This window comes from Spodoptera frugiperda, chromosome 30 (assembly GCF_023101765.2).
Source record: "Spodoptera frugiperda isolate SF20-4 chromosome 30, AGI-APGP_CSIRO_Sfru_2.0, whole genome shotgun sequence".
Classification (NCBI taxonomy): Eukaryota; Metazoa; Arthropoda; class Insecta; order Lepidoptera; family Noctuidae; genus Spodoptera; species Spodoptera frugiperda.
The window spans coordinates 12,615,565-12,633,138 of record NC_064241.1 but is presented as its reverse complement, the minus strand read 5'-3'; the positions used below and the strand labels follow the sequence as shown (position 1 = coordinate 12,633,138).

The 17,574-nt window shown below is 35.3% G+C and overlaps 1 protein-coding gene across 1 annotated transcript in view; it reads left to right on the top strand.

Moving 5' to 3' along the window:
• LOC118269964 (scavenger receptor class B member 1) overlaps positions 1–16,790 on the top strand; it is a 57,030-nt gene extending 40,240 nt beyond the window's left edge. Inside the window, exons 4-12 of the mRNA XM_050706929.1 lie at positions 2,685–2,848; positions 6,405–6,552; positions 10,592–10,795; positions 11,490–11,614; positions 12,942–13,106; positions 13,627–13,733; positions 14,143–14,261; positions 14,997–15,122; positions 15,511–16,790. Coding sequence (XP_050562886.1) covers positions 2,685–2,848; positions 6,405–6,552; positions 10,592–10,795; positions 11,490–11,614; positions 12,942–13,106; positions 13,627–13,733; positions 14,143–14,261; positions 14,997–15,122; positions 15,511–15,876 — 1,524 coding nt within the window. The 3' untranslated portion in view covers positions 15,877–16,790. The remainder of the gene's footprint in view (positions 1–2,684; positions 2,849–6,404; positions 6,553–10,591; positions 10,796–11,489; positions 11,615–12,941; positions 13,107–13,626; positions 13,734–14,142; positions 14,262–14,996; positions 15,123–15,510) is intronic.
• The last annotated feature ends 784 nt before the right edge of the window (positions 16,791–17,574 follow it).

Below are 17,574 nucleotides of genomic sequence, written 5' to 3'. Positions count from 1 at the left end.
ATAAAATTTGAGGGTATATTTGTAATACTGAAATAACCGCTTTTTAGTACATGCATACGAAACATACACCAAACTATTATTTGTTTCATTTTTGCTGTTTGTTTGTTCTGAGTTATCTCTGAAATGACTGGACCGATTTTGACAGGACTTACGGGCGGGAACGAGAATACTAAAGGGGTGACAAAATCCGTAATCCTATTGACATTGCTTAACACAATGACGTTTTAAAATATGATATGAATAAATAAATGGTAATGAACATATAAGGTCTCTTGAACCCTAAGCATTGCATTCTATTATGCACTTTAAAAGATATTACTATTTATTAGTAGTCAAGTGATGAATAGTAAATGCATTAAAGTATGTATTTCTATGACTCTATTGTAAATATTGGTAGATTATTACATTGAAAATACATGATTATAATAGCCGTGGATTGTCCATTATGTATTATTAATTTTCTATTGATGCAAATGATATAAGAATTATAATATTACTAGCAAACCCGGCGAACTCCGTTTCACCACCAATGATTTTCCCTGTTTTCCTGCTTTTCTCTTGAATTTTTCCTGAATTTTCTTTGTTATAAACCTCACGGAGCCCGAGACCTTTCCAACGAATGCAAAACCGTAGAAATCGGTTCATGCATTCTGGAGTTATAGCGTCAGGAAGGAAAACCCGACTTATTTTTATATTATAGATTATATACTTAACTTCATAGGTCAAGTTTTCGCGTCTCAGACGCGATTTTTATTTCAATTCTATAATATGTAAAATTATCGACATTCAATATATTGAGAAAAGCTCTACTAGTTTCGAGTCACAGAGGGACTCTTCATCACGAGCAGCGTGAGCAGACGCGGTGACGTCACAAAGCCTACCATTTTCTCCTAATTAAACTATTGAAGTATCAGTAAAATCTCAATACTCTATGTTAATTTAATATTTACATCACAACTTAGTAATCTAGTGTAATACCTAGGTAACTAGGTGAACGAAACACGTCTGTCCAGCCTGTTGCAATCTAAGATAGCTACAAAGTAATATATTGCGTATTGACAATGTAATTAGGTCCATATTGATTGATTGCTTGCTGATATCGTGCAAGAAGTTCGGATCTATTTAAGTTAGATAGCATTTACCACACCTCCCAAACAGACTTAAGGAATTACACATTTGAAGGAGAGGTGGCAGCGCTGTCTGATTTTTAATATTTTAAACTGCAATATCCAAATCATTCGCCAAGCGTGGAGATTATAGCATTATAGCAAATCCTCTTATGTATAGAAGACAATGGATCAGCGAATGACTGTCACGAACTGTTAACAAATAAGGAAAAGATCGGGAAAATTATTCAAATTGAACTGATGTTTTCCAACAAAACTTCGAAAAACGGAAAACCCCTAAAACCCCTTATTTCATTTACTATCTGCCTGTTGACGTGACGATGACTAACTTTTTTTTTCAAAAACCGTGACGTTCGTTTTTATAAAAACCAGACAAACTTGTGATTTAATTAGAGCTACGTTTTATGAATATCTCACCATTAATGGCGAAGCTTTTTATGATATTTTTATATTACCACGAATAGACACTTAATTTTTTTAGTAATTCTTGATTATGACTTAACCGCTATACTAGTCGAGTTGTTGAGAATATTATCTGGTTGTGTCTTCTCGGATGGAATAAGATTTTATTAGGTTTTCTACGAAGATGTGTTAATAGTAGCACTAATCATGAAATTGGGTCCGATGTATAATAAAAGGCTAACCCCATATTACATTGAACTCATACAACAATCACTATCTTCACCCCTTTTATCCTCAAAGGGGTAGGCAGAGGTACACATTATGACACGTAATGCTATGATATCACATTGTTTATGCGTTTCCTTCAAATTTCCGTTATGTTATGTCACATTATATCTAACAGTTACCCAATAAAATGTATAAGTTATACAAATAACGGTAACAATAACTGCATTTTCCACACAACTATAGGTAATAGTGTTTAAAATAACATATTTAAATATTACAGTCCAACTAGCCATATTATAGGCACTAAAAATATTTTATTTGTCATTCAATACAAAAGAAATAACAGTTAGGAAACGGTGTTTGTTAAATGACAAATGGAAATATTCTAGAAAACTGTTTAAGTAGGTACCTAGCTAGCTAATTGTAGACGTCAAAAGACTGCATGACACATATTATAATGTAGTATGTAGTAGTGTGTAGTATATGATAGTTTACATCTTCATTTTTTTTCAATGTATGTGTCATACCGTACTTTGATTATCTCATCGATAGATGGCACTGTTTTTTTATGGAATAGGGGTAAACGAGCAGACGAATCACCTGATGGTAAGCAATCGCCGCCAATAGACACACTCAATGCGAGTAAAGTTACAATAGTGATGACAGTCTTATAAAAGTAGGTGTTTTTAGACGGTTTGGAGGTCATGCTGTAGTTCGAGGGGGTGGTTTTGTTTTTTTGTGGTAAATGTGCGGACAGATCACCTGATGGTAAGCAATCGCCGCCGTCCATGAACACCCGAAACATCGGAAGCGTTACTATTTTTCTGGGTCTAAGATATAGGAGAAAATTATAGTGTGGAACAACGTTTTTTTGAAAATTCGACTTTATATTTACCATACTTAAGTTTGTTTTGTCTTTGTCCACAGTACATGGACATACGGGAAGGTTCGTTCCTGTACAACATGTGGGCGAACCCCACGTACGAGATGTTCTCCGAGATGTTTGTGTTCAACTACACCAACGCGCAGGAGTACCTCAATGGGGCTGATAAGGTGCTGAGGGTTAACGAAGTCGGACCTTTCACTTTTCAGTAAGTATTTAATATAATATTGTTTATTTTACTTGTAAGTAGGTTACACTTGTAGGTAGTCTTATGCTCGAGTGGCAGTTCACAGTAACCACGATGCATGGGACAGCTAAATACTTATGGTGCTTTTCCACCAAAGATATGTTATGCTATGTTGCTGTGGATGCGTTTGGCTTCCATCAAACATATTCATTGGTACACATAGCTTAGCATTGGTGGAAACGGACTCAGCTAAGTTATGTTTTTTAAATGGAAAGATGCGTTCTATGGATGGCTTCCTTACTATCGATACATCGCATAGATTCTCGCACTGCGTGTCTTCCTCGCAATGGTATATAGCTTAGTATCCGTGAAAACGAACATATAGTTTCACAGCTTAGCTATCTTCGTAGCATAGCTACATAGCATATCTCAGGTGGAAAGGCACCATTAATCAGGTATTTTTTTATCTTTCATTTATTAAATTGAACTCGGAAAATTAAGATAATTGTATGTACTGTCTTATCCTTTGGGATGTAAAAAGCGTGAGGTTATTTTCTATTTCTAACTTAGTATAGGTAGATTTAAAAGATTTTCCGAATCATTTACTTTACGTTTGTGTTGGAAACCACATAATCTTAAACATTAGCTATAGTTAACGTATTACGTGTCTTCCTTGTTGGTTAAATTAATTAAGTAATATTAGCTTAATATTACGTTACAACCAGCAGTCAGTTTGCCTAACTGAGTTTATTTACTGACTCGTTAGATTTTCTTGGTACACAAGACATAATGGCTACTTTATTTTATCTAGCAATTAAGTTTTATCTGAATAGAATCTAGCTTAGTTTATTGCTAACTGCTTCGGTGATTGAGTTGTTGTAAATGTGAATGCTGAGTAGGAGGTACATAGTTCCAATTCCAGATTTGAAGTCGACTACTGTATTTGAAGTTTCTTTGGAATTTTGTATTACCTATATGGTCAATGGTATAGATAATAGATATATTACTCAATCACATCAAGCTTCAGGGATCGGGATAAAATTTGGAACAGGGGTACTGACTGCACGGTTGGCGCGGTGGCTGGGTAACTGGCTGTCGTGCAACGTCTTGCGGGTTCGATTATCACCAAGAGCTATCTTTGTGTGATCAACAAATTGTTGTTTTGTGTCTGGGTGTCAATTACTTGTGATTTGTATGTTTGTTAATGCACCTACGACACAGGAGAATCCTAGAGTATCGTATTGTGAAAAAAAAGTATTATGGTCTGGAATAAGACATAGGATAGTTTTTATCTCACAGAAACGTGGGCGAAGCCGCGCTGATAATAGTTACTATGGTTCTAAACCATGATTCGATACTAAGAGTCACGTTATTGATCACTCGACTAAAAGGGCAAGTACTATAAGAAAAAACTTCAAAACAAAGTTAAAGGGTTCAAAGTTGTCCTTATCACTGTTATCTTATTGTTTTGTCTTATCTAACCAACCTTTGGATGAACAGGATGTTGATAGTTGTAGGGCTAGTCTATTTATAAAGTTGTTATTGAAAAAATAAAACAAATATTAATGTACTTATAACTTATTGACTCACACATATGTATATATGTAGTACATTTATAACACGAAGTTTGTTAGCCATTATTCTTTTAACCAATTTAACTATAAAATTAGCTTCTTATTATATATAGAGTCCGAAATTATCTAAATTTATCATCCTTTTTAATGATGGGGGAAACCTTCAAAAGGCGTCTAACTTTTTGGGGAGAAAGAAAGGCTAAATGCCTATGACTGTCAAAGACAAATTTAAACAATTTTAAATAAAGGATTTGCAATTTGTACACATTGTACAGTAAGAATTTACAATTCTGAAATTACATTTTTGCAGGAACAGAAAGAGTCTTAAACAAAAAGATAAGGTATAAAAAAAAATCAGGCAAAACGAGTTTGTTTTATCGAAAAATTTGGTTACCCGAATACAACCCGATTAAATTAGATGCCCAAACTTCTCAATAAAAAATCAATTTCACGACCGAAAATAAGCCAAAATGTCACGACCTGTCTCCAAAACTGACTCAAATTATGATCAGCTGTTTGTAATTCCAAGTCAGTTCCGCGCAAGGATAATGACTGTGTTACTAACGAAATGTATGCAAAAACGTGATGCGTGATACTTGTCGCTTTATTACACACATGTGAATATATTGAACTAATGTTGACCACTGCTGACCGTAAAATTGAGATGAGTCATCTTAATCTACTGCTGACCGTAGATCTAAGATGAATGATCAAGTCTGTGTGTTTGTTTAGGTAAAGTTAAGAGACTGGTCATCATCGGCATCATCTCGTTTCTGTCCATTGATAGACATATGCTTTTCCGATAGCATATCACTGAACTTGAACTTCTAGTCTTATATTGATGATCCGGAGCTGCGGACTACCTAGCAGGTTTACCGGGGCTCCGGCTCGAAAAGCAGGAGTAGGAACGGGGTGATTTTTAGTCAGTAAGAATCTGAAACTCCCTCTCACCTGCTCAAGGCTTTTCCAATAGCATAATATGATTTTCCTCCCTCAAGAAGTATAAGTCTAACATTGATATAGACTTCTCTAGAAGCATATCACATTGTCTTCGCATTTTCCTCCCTCAAAAAAGTCTAACATTGATATAGACTTCTCTAAAAGCATATCACTGTAGTCAGACTACTAGTCTTCGCATTTCATTGGACTTTGGTACTCCACCAAACTGGAAACGTAAAATTTTCTGGGGAACAGAGAAGAATGTATACCCTGAAATTTACTTTAAAAAAAAACAAGCATACGAAGTCGTAGTTAAAACCTAGTGTTTTATATTTGAACTAAAGTTGCACCATATTTAATGTCCGACCTTGTGGCTTAAGCGATATTAGAATCACTGAGTTTGGGGAACCCCAGGATTTTTTAGCAATTTATATTTGTTTTAAACTTATGTGCTGACAAATGGGTTCTGTGGTCAAGCCTAAAGATGTAGAGTAACAAAACTTACGTCAAGATCTTATCTGTTTTCATGTACTTATGATTTTCCTTCTAGCTAAAGTCAATGATAGTATTTAAAATAATGTTCAGTCAGTGAAGTCATATTTTTAATCCAAGTGTCGATCCTCTCGACAAGCAAGAGTAGGAACGGGGTGGTTTTTAGTCAGTAAGAGTCTGACACTCCTTCCCGCTTTGCCCTGGTGAGAGAAGTCAATTGAATGATTTTCCCCTCTGAAAAAAAAAGTGTCGATCCTGCAGAGGAGAACATTCTAAGAATAGGATTCGAGTCTAGAGGTATTATCTATCCATTGGCAAAATAAAGACTCTAACTATCATACTCAGAGTGATTCAATGGTTACTTAATCCAGTTCTTAGCAATTGCTTTCGATACAAAATCTGTATAAGGAATATTTTAAGTAATCATTAAATGTCTCTGAATACTGTAACAATCAATTACTGATAATCTTTAAGTAATCACACATGACATGCACATAGGCCTTTTAATTTGCACTTAAATGACACTTAAACTATGCACCAAACAAAAAATAACACTTAATTCTTATTTCCAGAGAAATGCGAACGAACGAGAACATACGGATAGACAAGGAGAAAGGAGTGATGACTATGAACCCGCGGCTGAAGCTGAAGTTCCTGCTGGACAAGTCTGTCGCCGACACTCATAATGTCACCGTGAAGATACCGAACATCGCTCTTGTTGTAAGTATTGGTAATACTCCTGGTTGAAGTTTCGTAAACAAAAGTATTCTTATAATAACTATCGTGAGTCATAAACATACATACGAGGTAGGTAGAGACAATGAAACGCCAATCGCTACGAATCTTAGATACCTCTTTCGCTACATTAACTAAAAATAAAGCTTTACTCACGGAAATATATTGAGAAAAGCTCTACTAGTAGTCTACTAAGGGACTCTTTATCGTGCGCCGCGTCTTCGTTTACATTATACGTACGTCCGCGATTATCTCACAATTGGCTGAAGCGATTTTCAACAGCAATGTCTGTTGCTGTTGAAAATCGCTTCAGCGTCCAATTCTATTTATTAGTCTAAATAAACTGAAAAAGAGATGTTTATAGATATTATAAACTTTTTGCGTTTTGCAAGATTATCACTACGTCTTTCGCTCCGAGGATAAAGTTAGTTTTTGTTAAATGTAGTTTATGAAAATCATTTAACACGTGGGATTCCCATCGTGGGAATTAAAACGTGACAAAATATACTTAATTAATCACTTTACTGACACATTGAACTACAATAATATAATATAAGTATATATGAGTCGCAGATTCTCATTAAAACACAATTAACTTAGATATAACAGGACTTATCTATTTAGGTACAAGTAGTTATTGTTAATCATTTAATATATTACTTCCGTGGTCTATTATTCTCGTTTTCTTATCATAGTTATGTCTATTTCGTCCCGTATTATAAAAAAAACATAAGATAAAATAATAAAACATTGTTTAAATAAATGGCCCTTTGGTATATGGAAATAAGAAGATTTGGATATTGTCAATCTTCAATGTAACAATGTCAAAATAACTCCGTATTTATCGTACCAGGTCTAAATTAAGCATAATTTTATCTTTTTTTATAATAACTAAACCGTTACGTGAGTAAGCCGATAACATTATAATTAATTTAGTATGTCTCACGAAAGTTATATTAAAATTATAATAACTATTGTCAGACATACTAAATTAACGCACCATTAGTGATCTATTATAATATATATTTGTGAGGCTCAGTAGTTTAAAAACTAAGAATATTTTTACACTGTTTATAGAATTGCGTTGCGATTTCGAGTAGCTGCCTTAATGCACGCCCTCTACCATTAATCCACCATGCAACAGTGACGTGGGCGTCTTATTTCTATGTCTTATATATGATAAATGATATTTATTATCACAAACAGGTTACAATGTAACTCTTTTACACGTCAATATCTTAAATAACTAGCAATTCCTATCGGACATTGAGAAGAAATGCCGAAACAAACTCAGAGGTCATAGTCTCTTTTAAAGTCCAGACAAAATCAATTAAAGATGTCGGAGAATGTCCTTTCTATCATATCCTTTCCAAAATAGCATAAGCAATATTAAAAAAGAAATACATGGAGCACAAAACCACGGTGCAAGAGACCAGGTGTCTAGTGGCAGGTCAACTATAAATACTGGTTTACTCACGTAAATATACTGGGGAAAGCTCTACTAATTTCGAGTCATAGAGGGACTCTTCCACATAAGCAGCGTGCGCACATATGACACGAATAAATAACTCAAACTCAAATTCTTTATTTGCATGTTAAGATATATAATATGATTTCAAAAAGAAATTAAAAAAGAATAATATTGACTAATGTTACATTTACATTTCCGGGGAAATACATAGACAAAAAATGTAATGACAATCATCTAAAAATCACGGTTATATACTAAAACTAAATATGTACTATAGTAATATTTTTCACTTGACTATCATACATAGCCGACCCTTTGGACTTAAATATGGACTTACTTGTTAGCCTGTATAATTTCACATAGTCATTATGTGCCTACCTCTATATATATACATAACAATATGTCTTAATTACTATGTCGTGAATAAATACCTAATTTTACTTACGTTAGACCTATATAGGAAGTGTCACATATTTTGAATACTTTTAAGTGACCGCAGACAGATAAAATATCATATTTCTGTGACGAACGCCGCCCTCGTGCATGAAAAGCAGGCGCCTTAAACCTCTGAGCCACCACGACATTTAGTAAGTTATATTTAAACGATATTGGCAATTTTAAATTCCGCACATTTACCTTAAAAAAACTTGGGTACGGGAAAACTTTCAAGTAAAATTTTTATACAAATAAGTGTGGGAGAGCCATGCTTCGGCAAGAATGGGCCGGTCAACCAGAGGGATACCATGACCTTGCAGAAAACCTTAAATTCCTAACTCCCAAAAGGCTGGCAATGCACTTGTAACGCCTCTGGTGTTTCGGGTGTCCATGGGCGGCGGCGATTGCTTACCATTAGTGATCCGTCTGCTCGTTTACCGGCTTATACAATAAGAAAAAATACGAGTATAAGTGTCTAAAATTCTTTATTTTAGAAAAAAAAACTGGTATCATTATCTTCTATGGGGTTGGTCTATAAAGTTTAATTATGTGTTTAATATTAGAACAACGTTTTTTTTACTAGATAATATGTACGTTTAGGAAACTCGATGCCGATGCCGCCTTGCGTTAATTTATTCAAATCTAGATTATTAAAGTATTTTGTTCATTAAAATAATATAAATAACGTGCTTTTTGTATTTATAGATAAAACTAAATACTTCAATTTAGCACTACGGTACTTTAAGTCAAAGTAAGGTATATCAATTAAATCTTAATTCGTCCGTCTGTCTATATGTCAGTGAAGCTCGTTCCAAAGTATAGCATCGAATGGATAATAACGAGCAAGATATACCATCGTTACTCTGTTCAATTAATCCCACTTGATACGTTATTTGATCGTAAAGTAACCGTCTCGAAAACCAGGAGTAGGAACGGGGTGGGTTCTAGTCAGTAAGAGTCTTACACTCCCTCTCGTCTCGCCCAAGGCGTGTGATGGCCATGGATGATTTTCCCCCATTAGAAAAATGCGTATTGAATAGAAAAAACGAAATTATCAAACCTATTTTCAATTTCTCATATTCATCGATTGACGATTTATGTAACCGTCACTTTTGAGTTGGTTCAACAAAACTTATGTGAACCTGTGACCGTGACACAAGTCAATGTCTCGCTAATGGGTCATTATTAATGGAAAACATTCATATGACATAACGTTACGTATATATACTAATACTTATAAATACTTATAATATCCACCACTAATACTATACTACGAGTTTATTTGTTTGAACACACTAATCTCAGGAACGACTGGTCCGATTTGAATAATTATTTTTGTGTTGGATAGTGCAGTTATTGAGGAAGGTTACAGGCTATAAAACATCACGCTATGACCAATAGGAGCCGAGCAGAGCGGGTGAATACGCGCGGAAGTAGCTAGTATATAATATATGTTTGTATAATACAAAACGTGTGATACTAGTAAATATTATTATAATTAAGTATATTTTTATTTCTAATTGATTTTCAAGGTTATGCTTGCCGGTTGACACATTTGTCAATTTTTTTTTTGTCTTATTTACATTTTTGAAACGAGCGTGTTGGTGTTATCGCGGATATTTAAATAAATGACACAAAACAGGTTTAATATAATGAAATTAAAAAATCCTATTACGACAAAAACAGGACACGAAAAAAAAATTAAGATAATTTTCGAAAATGTAATGGACTTTGTTTCAAATGTTTTTTTGGTAAGGAAGATCAAATAACGCGAATCAATTAATTAAACATATTTAAAAATAGAAGAGAGGGAAGACATAGTATCAGTGGTGATGGTCACATAGTTTTACAGCTTACCTATTACATATTCGTAGCATAGCTACATAGCACATTTCTGGTGGAAAAACGAATTCAATTTGCTTTAAGTCAATAGATAAGATACAATTTCCATTCTATACAGTACCCTTAGTACGAGTTTACTTTACGTTTAAAGTAATCGAAACGAGAGCGCGTTTGGCGGTGTAATTGATTAGTTAATTCGAACCGGCCAATCAGAGCGTACTTAGGGTACTGAAAGCCGTTTTTTTAACTAACCTAAAATCTTTTTTTTCTTTCCAGGCCATGAGCACATTAGCAGCAGACAAGCTGGGCTACTTCGCGAACGCTGGAGCCTATTACTCCATGTCAGCTCTTGGCTCCAAGCTGTTCAAGGACCTGTCTGTTGAGGAGATGTTCTGGGGTTACCATGACCCCATTGTTACCATTGCCAACTCTTTGCTACCTGGCTGGATTGATTTCGCGAAGATTGGGCTTCTGGATCGGGTTAGTATTTTTATGGTCTTATTACTATTCTTGATGGAAAATGAGTATACTGTAAGTTGATTTCTACCTTTTCTTTAGTGATGTGTATAATAGCAGCTAAGCATACGTGACTCTATTTAAAGAATGTCGGTTCCTACTCTGTTGTAACTTAGTAATAGTAGTGAATGCCACTCAGAATACTGTCATATTCTTCAAATACGAAAAGTGACAGACTAGGAATTGAGGCTCATGCTCTATTAAAATGTTTAACGTTAGTGTTTATAAATATTTTACGCTGTACTGGTATTAGATCACGATAATGTTTCATGACTTTTGGACTTGATAAGTGGTCAGTCACTAATACTCGTAATGTCCTAAGTATTTTTGTTTCATGTAATTTGATTAAAGTACTTAATGTTAGGTAGTTAGTCTTTTTGTAAGGTTTCTAGATATTTCGTTCCCAGTACTAATGACATTAGAAATAATGAGTTTCCTCCAAAAAAGCTAGTAATTGTAATTGTCAGTCTACCTAGTACTGTACTGTTAAATTATACATAATATCCAATCTTACGCAGACATGCTCGATATATTAATTTCAGCGCCATCTATGAGCACATTTGTTGAACTACTTATAGCTATAGCCGTTTTACTTTTAAATTACACCTTTAAATCGAAGAGACATGACGTCATATACATGTTTGTTTGTTTTTCACAGTTCTACTCACAAAAAAACGAGTCATCCGAGGTTGAACTGGCGAATGTGACCAGGCGGTACTCCTTAAACTCCTGGGACAATAGCAGTGGTCTTCTGGAGCAAGGGTTCACGGACTTGGAAACTAGGTAAGCAGAAATCCTCACTAATTTCTATCCTTTTTATCTTTCGATAGCCGAGTGGTTGCAAGTGCGACTACCGGGCAAGGGGTCTCGGGTTCGATTCCCGGGTCGGGCAAAGTATTACTGTGCATTTTTCGAAAATTTCTCAGTGGTAGCACGGAGTCTGGAAATGTGCCCGGTATAGGGCAATAGGCTCACCACCTATTACATGGGACTTACAACAAAAATTGTGAAATGTGGGTGTACATTGGCATTATGTGCCATAATGTGCACCTCTACCTACCCCTTCGGGGTTTAAAGGCGTGACGTTATCATAATCTTTTTTTCTTTCATACCGCAACGGAAAAAATTATAGATATGATTTTTGTTAATGGAGATACATAGGTAGTAGGTAAATAGAGATAGATAGGTAGTAGCTTATGGAGATAGGTAAGCAGTTAGGTTACTTTCTTTTTATTTATCACATGGATCACACCGCGAGCGGTAAACTAGTAATAATTATATAAGTATATACCTTTACTAGGTATATATATTTTAGGTTTTGTCTTTAATATTCAAACAGTGTGATCTTTAAGATTTTTTTTTGTTTTCACGTGTAAAACACGTGTTCCAATGACCGAGACAAGTTTATCGGTCAAAATTATTTTTGGTATTTGACCGCTGGAGTTATTTTATTCTTGTATCGAACAAACAAATCACTTATTATTTCAATAAGTAAAATAACTTGTTGTGGTAATGTTGTTATAAATAGAACTTATTTAGTAAAAACCCCTTACCTTTAATTAAACCGAACATTGTTTGTTTAAAAATAAACCCAAAGGTTTCTCATTCATCATTCATGTTTTTGCTTACTACATTGCCCACTCAAACTCAAACAATTAGGACTTGCGTATATCCTAAAATTGTAACTGGCAACTGAATCCCCATCTTAAAATAAAACCTTTGGTAAGCATTGAACATAACTTTGTTTTTAATTACGAAGGAACCCTACGAAATTTGTTTAATTTTTACATTTAATGGGTCGACGTTTGACCGATATCTCACCTGATGGTAAGTGATGATGCGGCCTACGGTGGAGCACGTCTGCCCATCCCCCCTGGTTTAACTTTTTGTAAAGAAAAAGTATTAGTATAGTATCTAATACTTTTTCTTTCATATCCTAGATATCGATCATATCATATAATATTATAAATGAGAAAGTTTGTCAGTATAGATGTTTGTTACTCTTTCAAGTCAAAACAGCTGAAGTGATCGGGATGAAATTTTTAACAGGGGTAGATTATGGAAGCCACTGGTAGAAGAATACTACTAATCGTCCTTTTTCCACTTCCAGCACACCATGTAACAGAATCAAAGGGTCATTCGAAGGTCTGATGCTGCCAGCCAACTACCCCAAGGGGAAGAACATCACCATCTTCAGGAAGCAAGCCTGCAGGAACTACCCGTTCTCTTTTGTCAAAGAAAGCAAGAGTGAGAATACTGGACTGAACTCTTTTTTGTAAGTAGACCATAATATTATAAAGTTAATTTCAAAAGTGGATCAAGCGATCAGAAGTGGATGCATGATGTATGACGGAAGCAAATACTTATCCGAGCTAGCCAGATTCGAACTTCATCAGCATACTAAGCGATATATTTATCCAATTACAAATACTCCTACAACGCACCTGGCGAAATAGCCTTATGACTGCAAAAAGTATTTTCGTTTTTTTTTTTTGTGGTAAGCAGCAAATTGTCGTAGAGGCGTTACAAGCGTGTTGCCGGCTTTTTGGGGGTTAGGATTTTAAAGGTTGTGGGGAATCGGTAATTGGAAAAATTGGGAAGGGGATAATTATGGCCTCCGGTAACCTTACTCACACAACGCATGCGTTGATTTTATCACACTACAATCACACCGGCCGAGTAACTGGCCCATTCGTGCCAACGCAAAATATCTCCTACACTTAAAACTTCGTCTTTGCTTTAGTTAGTAAAGCTATGTTAGAGGTACGTATATTGACTTCTAATTTCTTTCTCAGATACACAATGGACCCAACAGCTTTCAGCAGCACCTCTCCCTTTGCCTGCAACTGCAGCGACAGCTGTCCTCCTGAAGGATTCGTAGATGTCAGCAATTGTTACTATGGTTGGTATCATCAGTTGCACTCATAATAAATCATTAGGGTCATTTCCACTAGAAATGTGTTATGCTACGTTTGGATTCCACCAATCATATTCATTGGTACACATAGCTTAGCATTGGTGGAAACGGAATGAGCTAAGCTATGTTTTTATGTGGGGAAAGACGTGTGCCATAAATGGCTTCCCTATTATCGATACATTGCATACTCGAGCTGGTCGGTCACATAGTTTCACAGCTTAGTTATTACATCTTCGTAGCATAGCTACATAGCACATCTCCGGTGAAAAAATACCCTTATTTCGTTATTGAAACGAAATATCTACTCTAAAGATATCTAAACTAAACATAATATCTGAAACTCAGTAATAACTACTTTGACGATTTCTTTTTAATAATCAAATGGTTTTTGCAGGTTTCCCAATATCTCTATCGAAACCTCACATGATGGATACAGATCCTCTGCAGCAATCGTACTTTGAAGGAATGAATCCGGACATCAAGAAGCATGGATCACACTTTGAATTGGAACCGGTAAGTTACTTACACATAAAATTAAATAAACCGTAGTGTTTTAATCGTGTTTACCCGCATTAGAATAGTTTCCGATTGCGTGGATGTCTGAAATATAGACTTAGTCAGACCAAACTTTCTTCAACCCTTTTAGTTGAGGGGAGGAAAATCATCCAACGACTTCTTTCGCCTCGTAACGAGAGGGAGTGTCAGACTCTTACTGACTAAAACCCACCCCGTTTCTACTCCTGCTTTTCGAGCCGGAGCCCCGGCAAACCCGCTAGGTAGTCCGCAGCTCCGGATCAGGCATCAGCCCTACTGTGGAAACTGTCTGAACCCTAGACCTGAAACTTCGTTCTCATCGTATCATGAATACATAAATATAATAGACAATAGTCTTATTGAATGAGTCATAAGTTCAAGGACTGGACCTTTATCAACCATTATGCATATAGATATTCACGTCATAAGTGTTACAATGTAAAGATCGTTAATTACCTTTATCTTCTAGACTCTGAGGTCAGTTCAGCAAAATCTGACCTACATTACATTACATGTTGTATTTTGTCTATCTAAGGTTTTTATTCGATAGTTATCTTTGCATGTCTACTTAGCGTGTAGTTTATATCATCAGTTACAGAAGCGATCACTGAGAAACGTATTTTGGATTATCCAAAATATTAGTGTCTTTAATTCACATCTTCAGGTTTTTAGAAATGAAAACAAATTTTTATTGACAATTTTATTTTATTGCAGACTATCGGAGCACCGCTGAGCTTCTCCATCAAGATTCAGATCAACCTGGCAGTGAGGATGAACGAGGGCAACCCGATCACAGCTCCATTCAAGGACAAGGTGCTGCCTATCATGTGGTTCGCTCTGGTGAGTACAACGATACAGCTTTTAATCAAACTGTGTAAACGGGTGATTGTTATAATTGGCAATGTTTGCAGCTTTCCAATCTTCCCAAGTCCCGATTCCCTAACAACCCATAAACTCCTAATCTGCAATAAGCCGGCAACGTACTTGTAACGCCTCTGGTATTACAGGTGTCTATGAGCGGCGGCTATTGCTTATCGGCTTATACCATAAAAATCATTTTTGCAAAATAATGTTTGTTTAAGGGGATTTTCTAGACTTAACCTAAGTGATTACTTAATCTTTAAGCTTATTAGACGTACAACAACTTCTCAAGTGAATGTTTTTTACTTAATATCTTTAATATTCATAAACCATAACGCCTTTACTAAATAACTCTTCTCTCTTCCAGTCCTGCAAGCAACCACCATCAGACGTGATCACCCTACTCCGCCTCCGCCTGCTCTACGCACCACCCTTAATGATCACACTGGAAGTCATCATGATCATCGCAGGCCTAGTCCTAGCTGGCCAGGGTCTTCACAGGATCTGGAAACCCAAGTACAAGATCATCCCACCAAAGGATATCCCTGTTCCTATTGTGAGGAGAAAGAGTTCGGAAAGGAGAAGAAGTAGTGTCATTTTAAATATGGCTGAGAATGTAGGATTTACTTTTAAGGATGATGAGGACCTGGCCAAAGAGGCTGTGTCCCTCTTAGCTATTAATGAGGAAGATAGTGAATTCGTAGATTTACTGGTCAGTTCTGACAATGAGTGAGATTGTTCATATTTGCTCAATTTTGTTTTTTTACGGTGGAAATGATTTCGTTGTAGTTTTCAAGCGCTTCTTGCCTTTATACTAAAGGTAGGTGATAATATTAAGTTTATTTTTTTACAAGATGTGAGTTCCGAAATTGTGTAGGATAGGATGTAAGTGTGTTTTTTATTAGTAATTTATCTTGCAAGCTTGTGTGCTGAAGTCAGTTCAGTTCAGAAAACTAATTCAAAATTAGTGTGTTATCCAGTCGCCTTGTGCTTAGAGAAACATACGGGTGATATCGTAGACAGCAATCAACTTATATTTACTTTAAATGTATCGAGATGACTACCGTACGTAATTCGTTTACGACGTTTTAAGAGCTATTTTTGATAATGACTGGGCAAAGTTGCTTCTGCCAGCTGCTTCGTCCGCATTTCTGTGTGATAAAAAAGTATCCAATCACCCAAATGATACCCTGTCTGTATACCAAATTTCATCAAAATCCGTTCAGTAGTTTCAGTGTGATTAACGGACAAACATCCAAACAAACAAATTTTCACATCTATAATATTAGTGTGATATCATATTGATTAAAAGGTGCTGCCATGCTGCAATAAATAAAGACAGTGTAACAATCTGTTGCTAGGTTACGTAATTAGCTAATTATTAATAAATAAATGAAATTGCTCAATAGTAATTAGGTAGGAGTTAGAAAGGTGTGAGGTTATCTTATTCGATACGACTGCGAGACGTATATTATGTCTACGAGTGTCTAGCAGACGTATCTGTTGTCTGTTTGTATAGACTAGCCCTATTTGTATACACTAGGTACGTAATCTTAATTAATTTACATTCCTGACTCTTGACATCGAAGGAAAGATGTAATAAGTTTAACTGTCGTACTCAGAGTCATTTAATGGTTACTTAACCTAGTCCTTAGGAATAGGGATGATGAGGGGTATGAAAACTAAAAATCTACTTAGTTCGTCGGTTAGGTAATAAAGAAATATTATACACGCATTTTTAAATTTTTTGATATAATAGTGGCAGCACATACGTCATTCCTACGTAAAAAATGTAACTAGATATTGATTTGTACGTGGTATTTCAAATCAAATCTTCGAAAGTATTTGTTTTCGTAAGAAAATAAAAAATACGTGTTTAATATTTTAAAATAATCTACAAGAGGGACATTAAAATAAAAATTAGTCATCTACCCTATTGTTTTCGGATCAAAATCGTTACTAAGGAATAGTTTATGTAGTCATTAAAGGTCTCTGAGTGCGGCAGTAAGTAGGTAACAATAATTTTAAAGAGAAAATAATATGCCGGCTGTTGTCCTTTCCAATATTAAGTGTATAACACAATGTATGTGTTAGTATTTTGTAAGTTATAGAGCATGGTCTTTTTCGCAACCTTTAAATAATCCCATACATAAACACAGCAATAAAAACCTGATACTTTATGTTAATTCACTAATGTTAAACAGAAAACATATTTAAATTAATTTCGATCAAACATGCCAATATTGTATACTGAATTTAAATAAGAATCGTTGACCGCCGTACTCAGAGTCATTTAATGGTTACTTAAACCAGTGCTTAGCAATTGTTTTCGGAACAAAATCGTTTTAGTAAAAATTTTACAGTTTTTGAGTACGGCAGTTAGCCGGTGCAATTGGTGCTAAAAATAGAAAACACTGGTTTAAAGTTTACT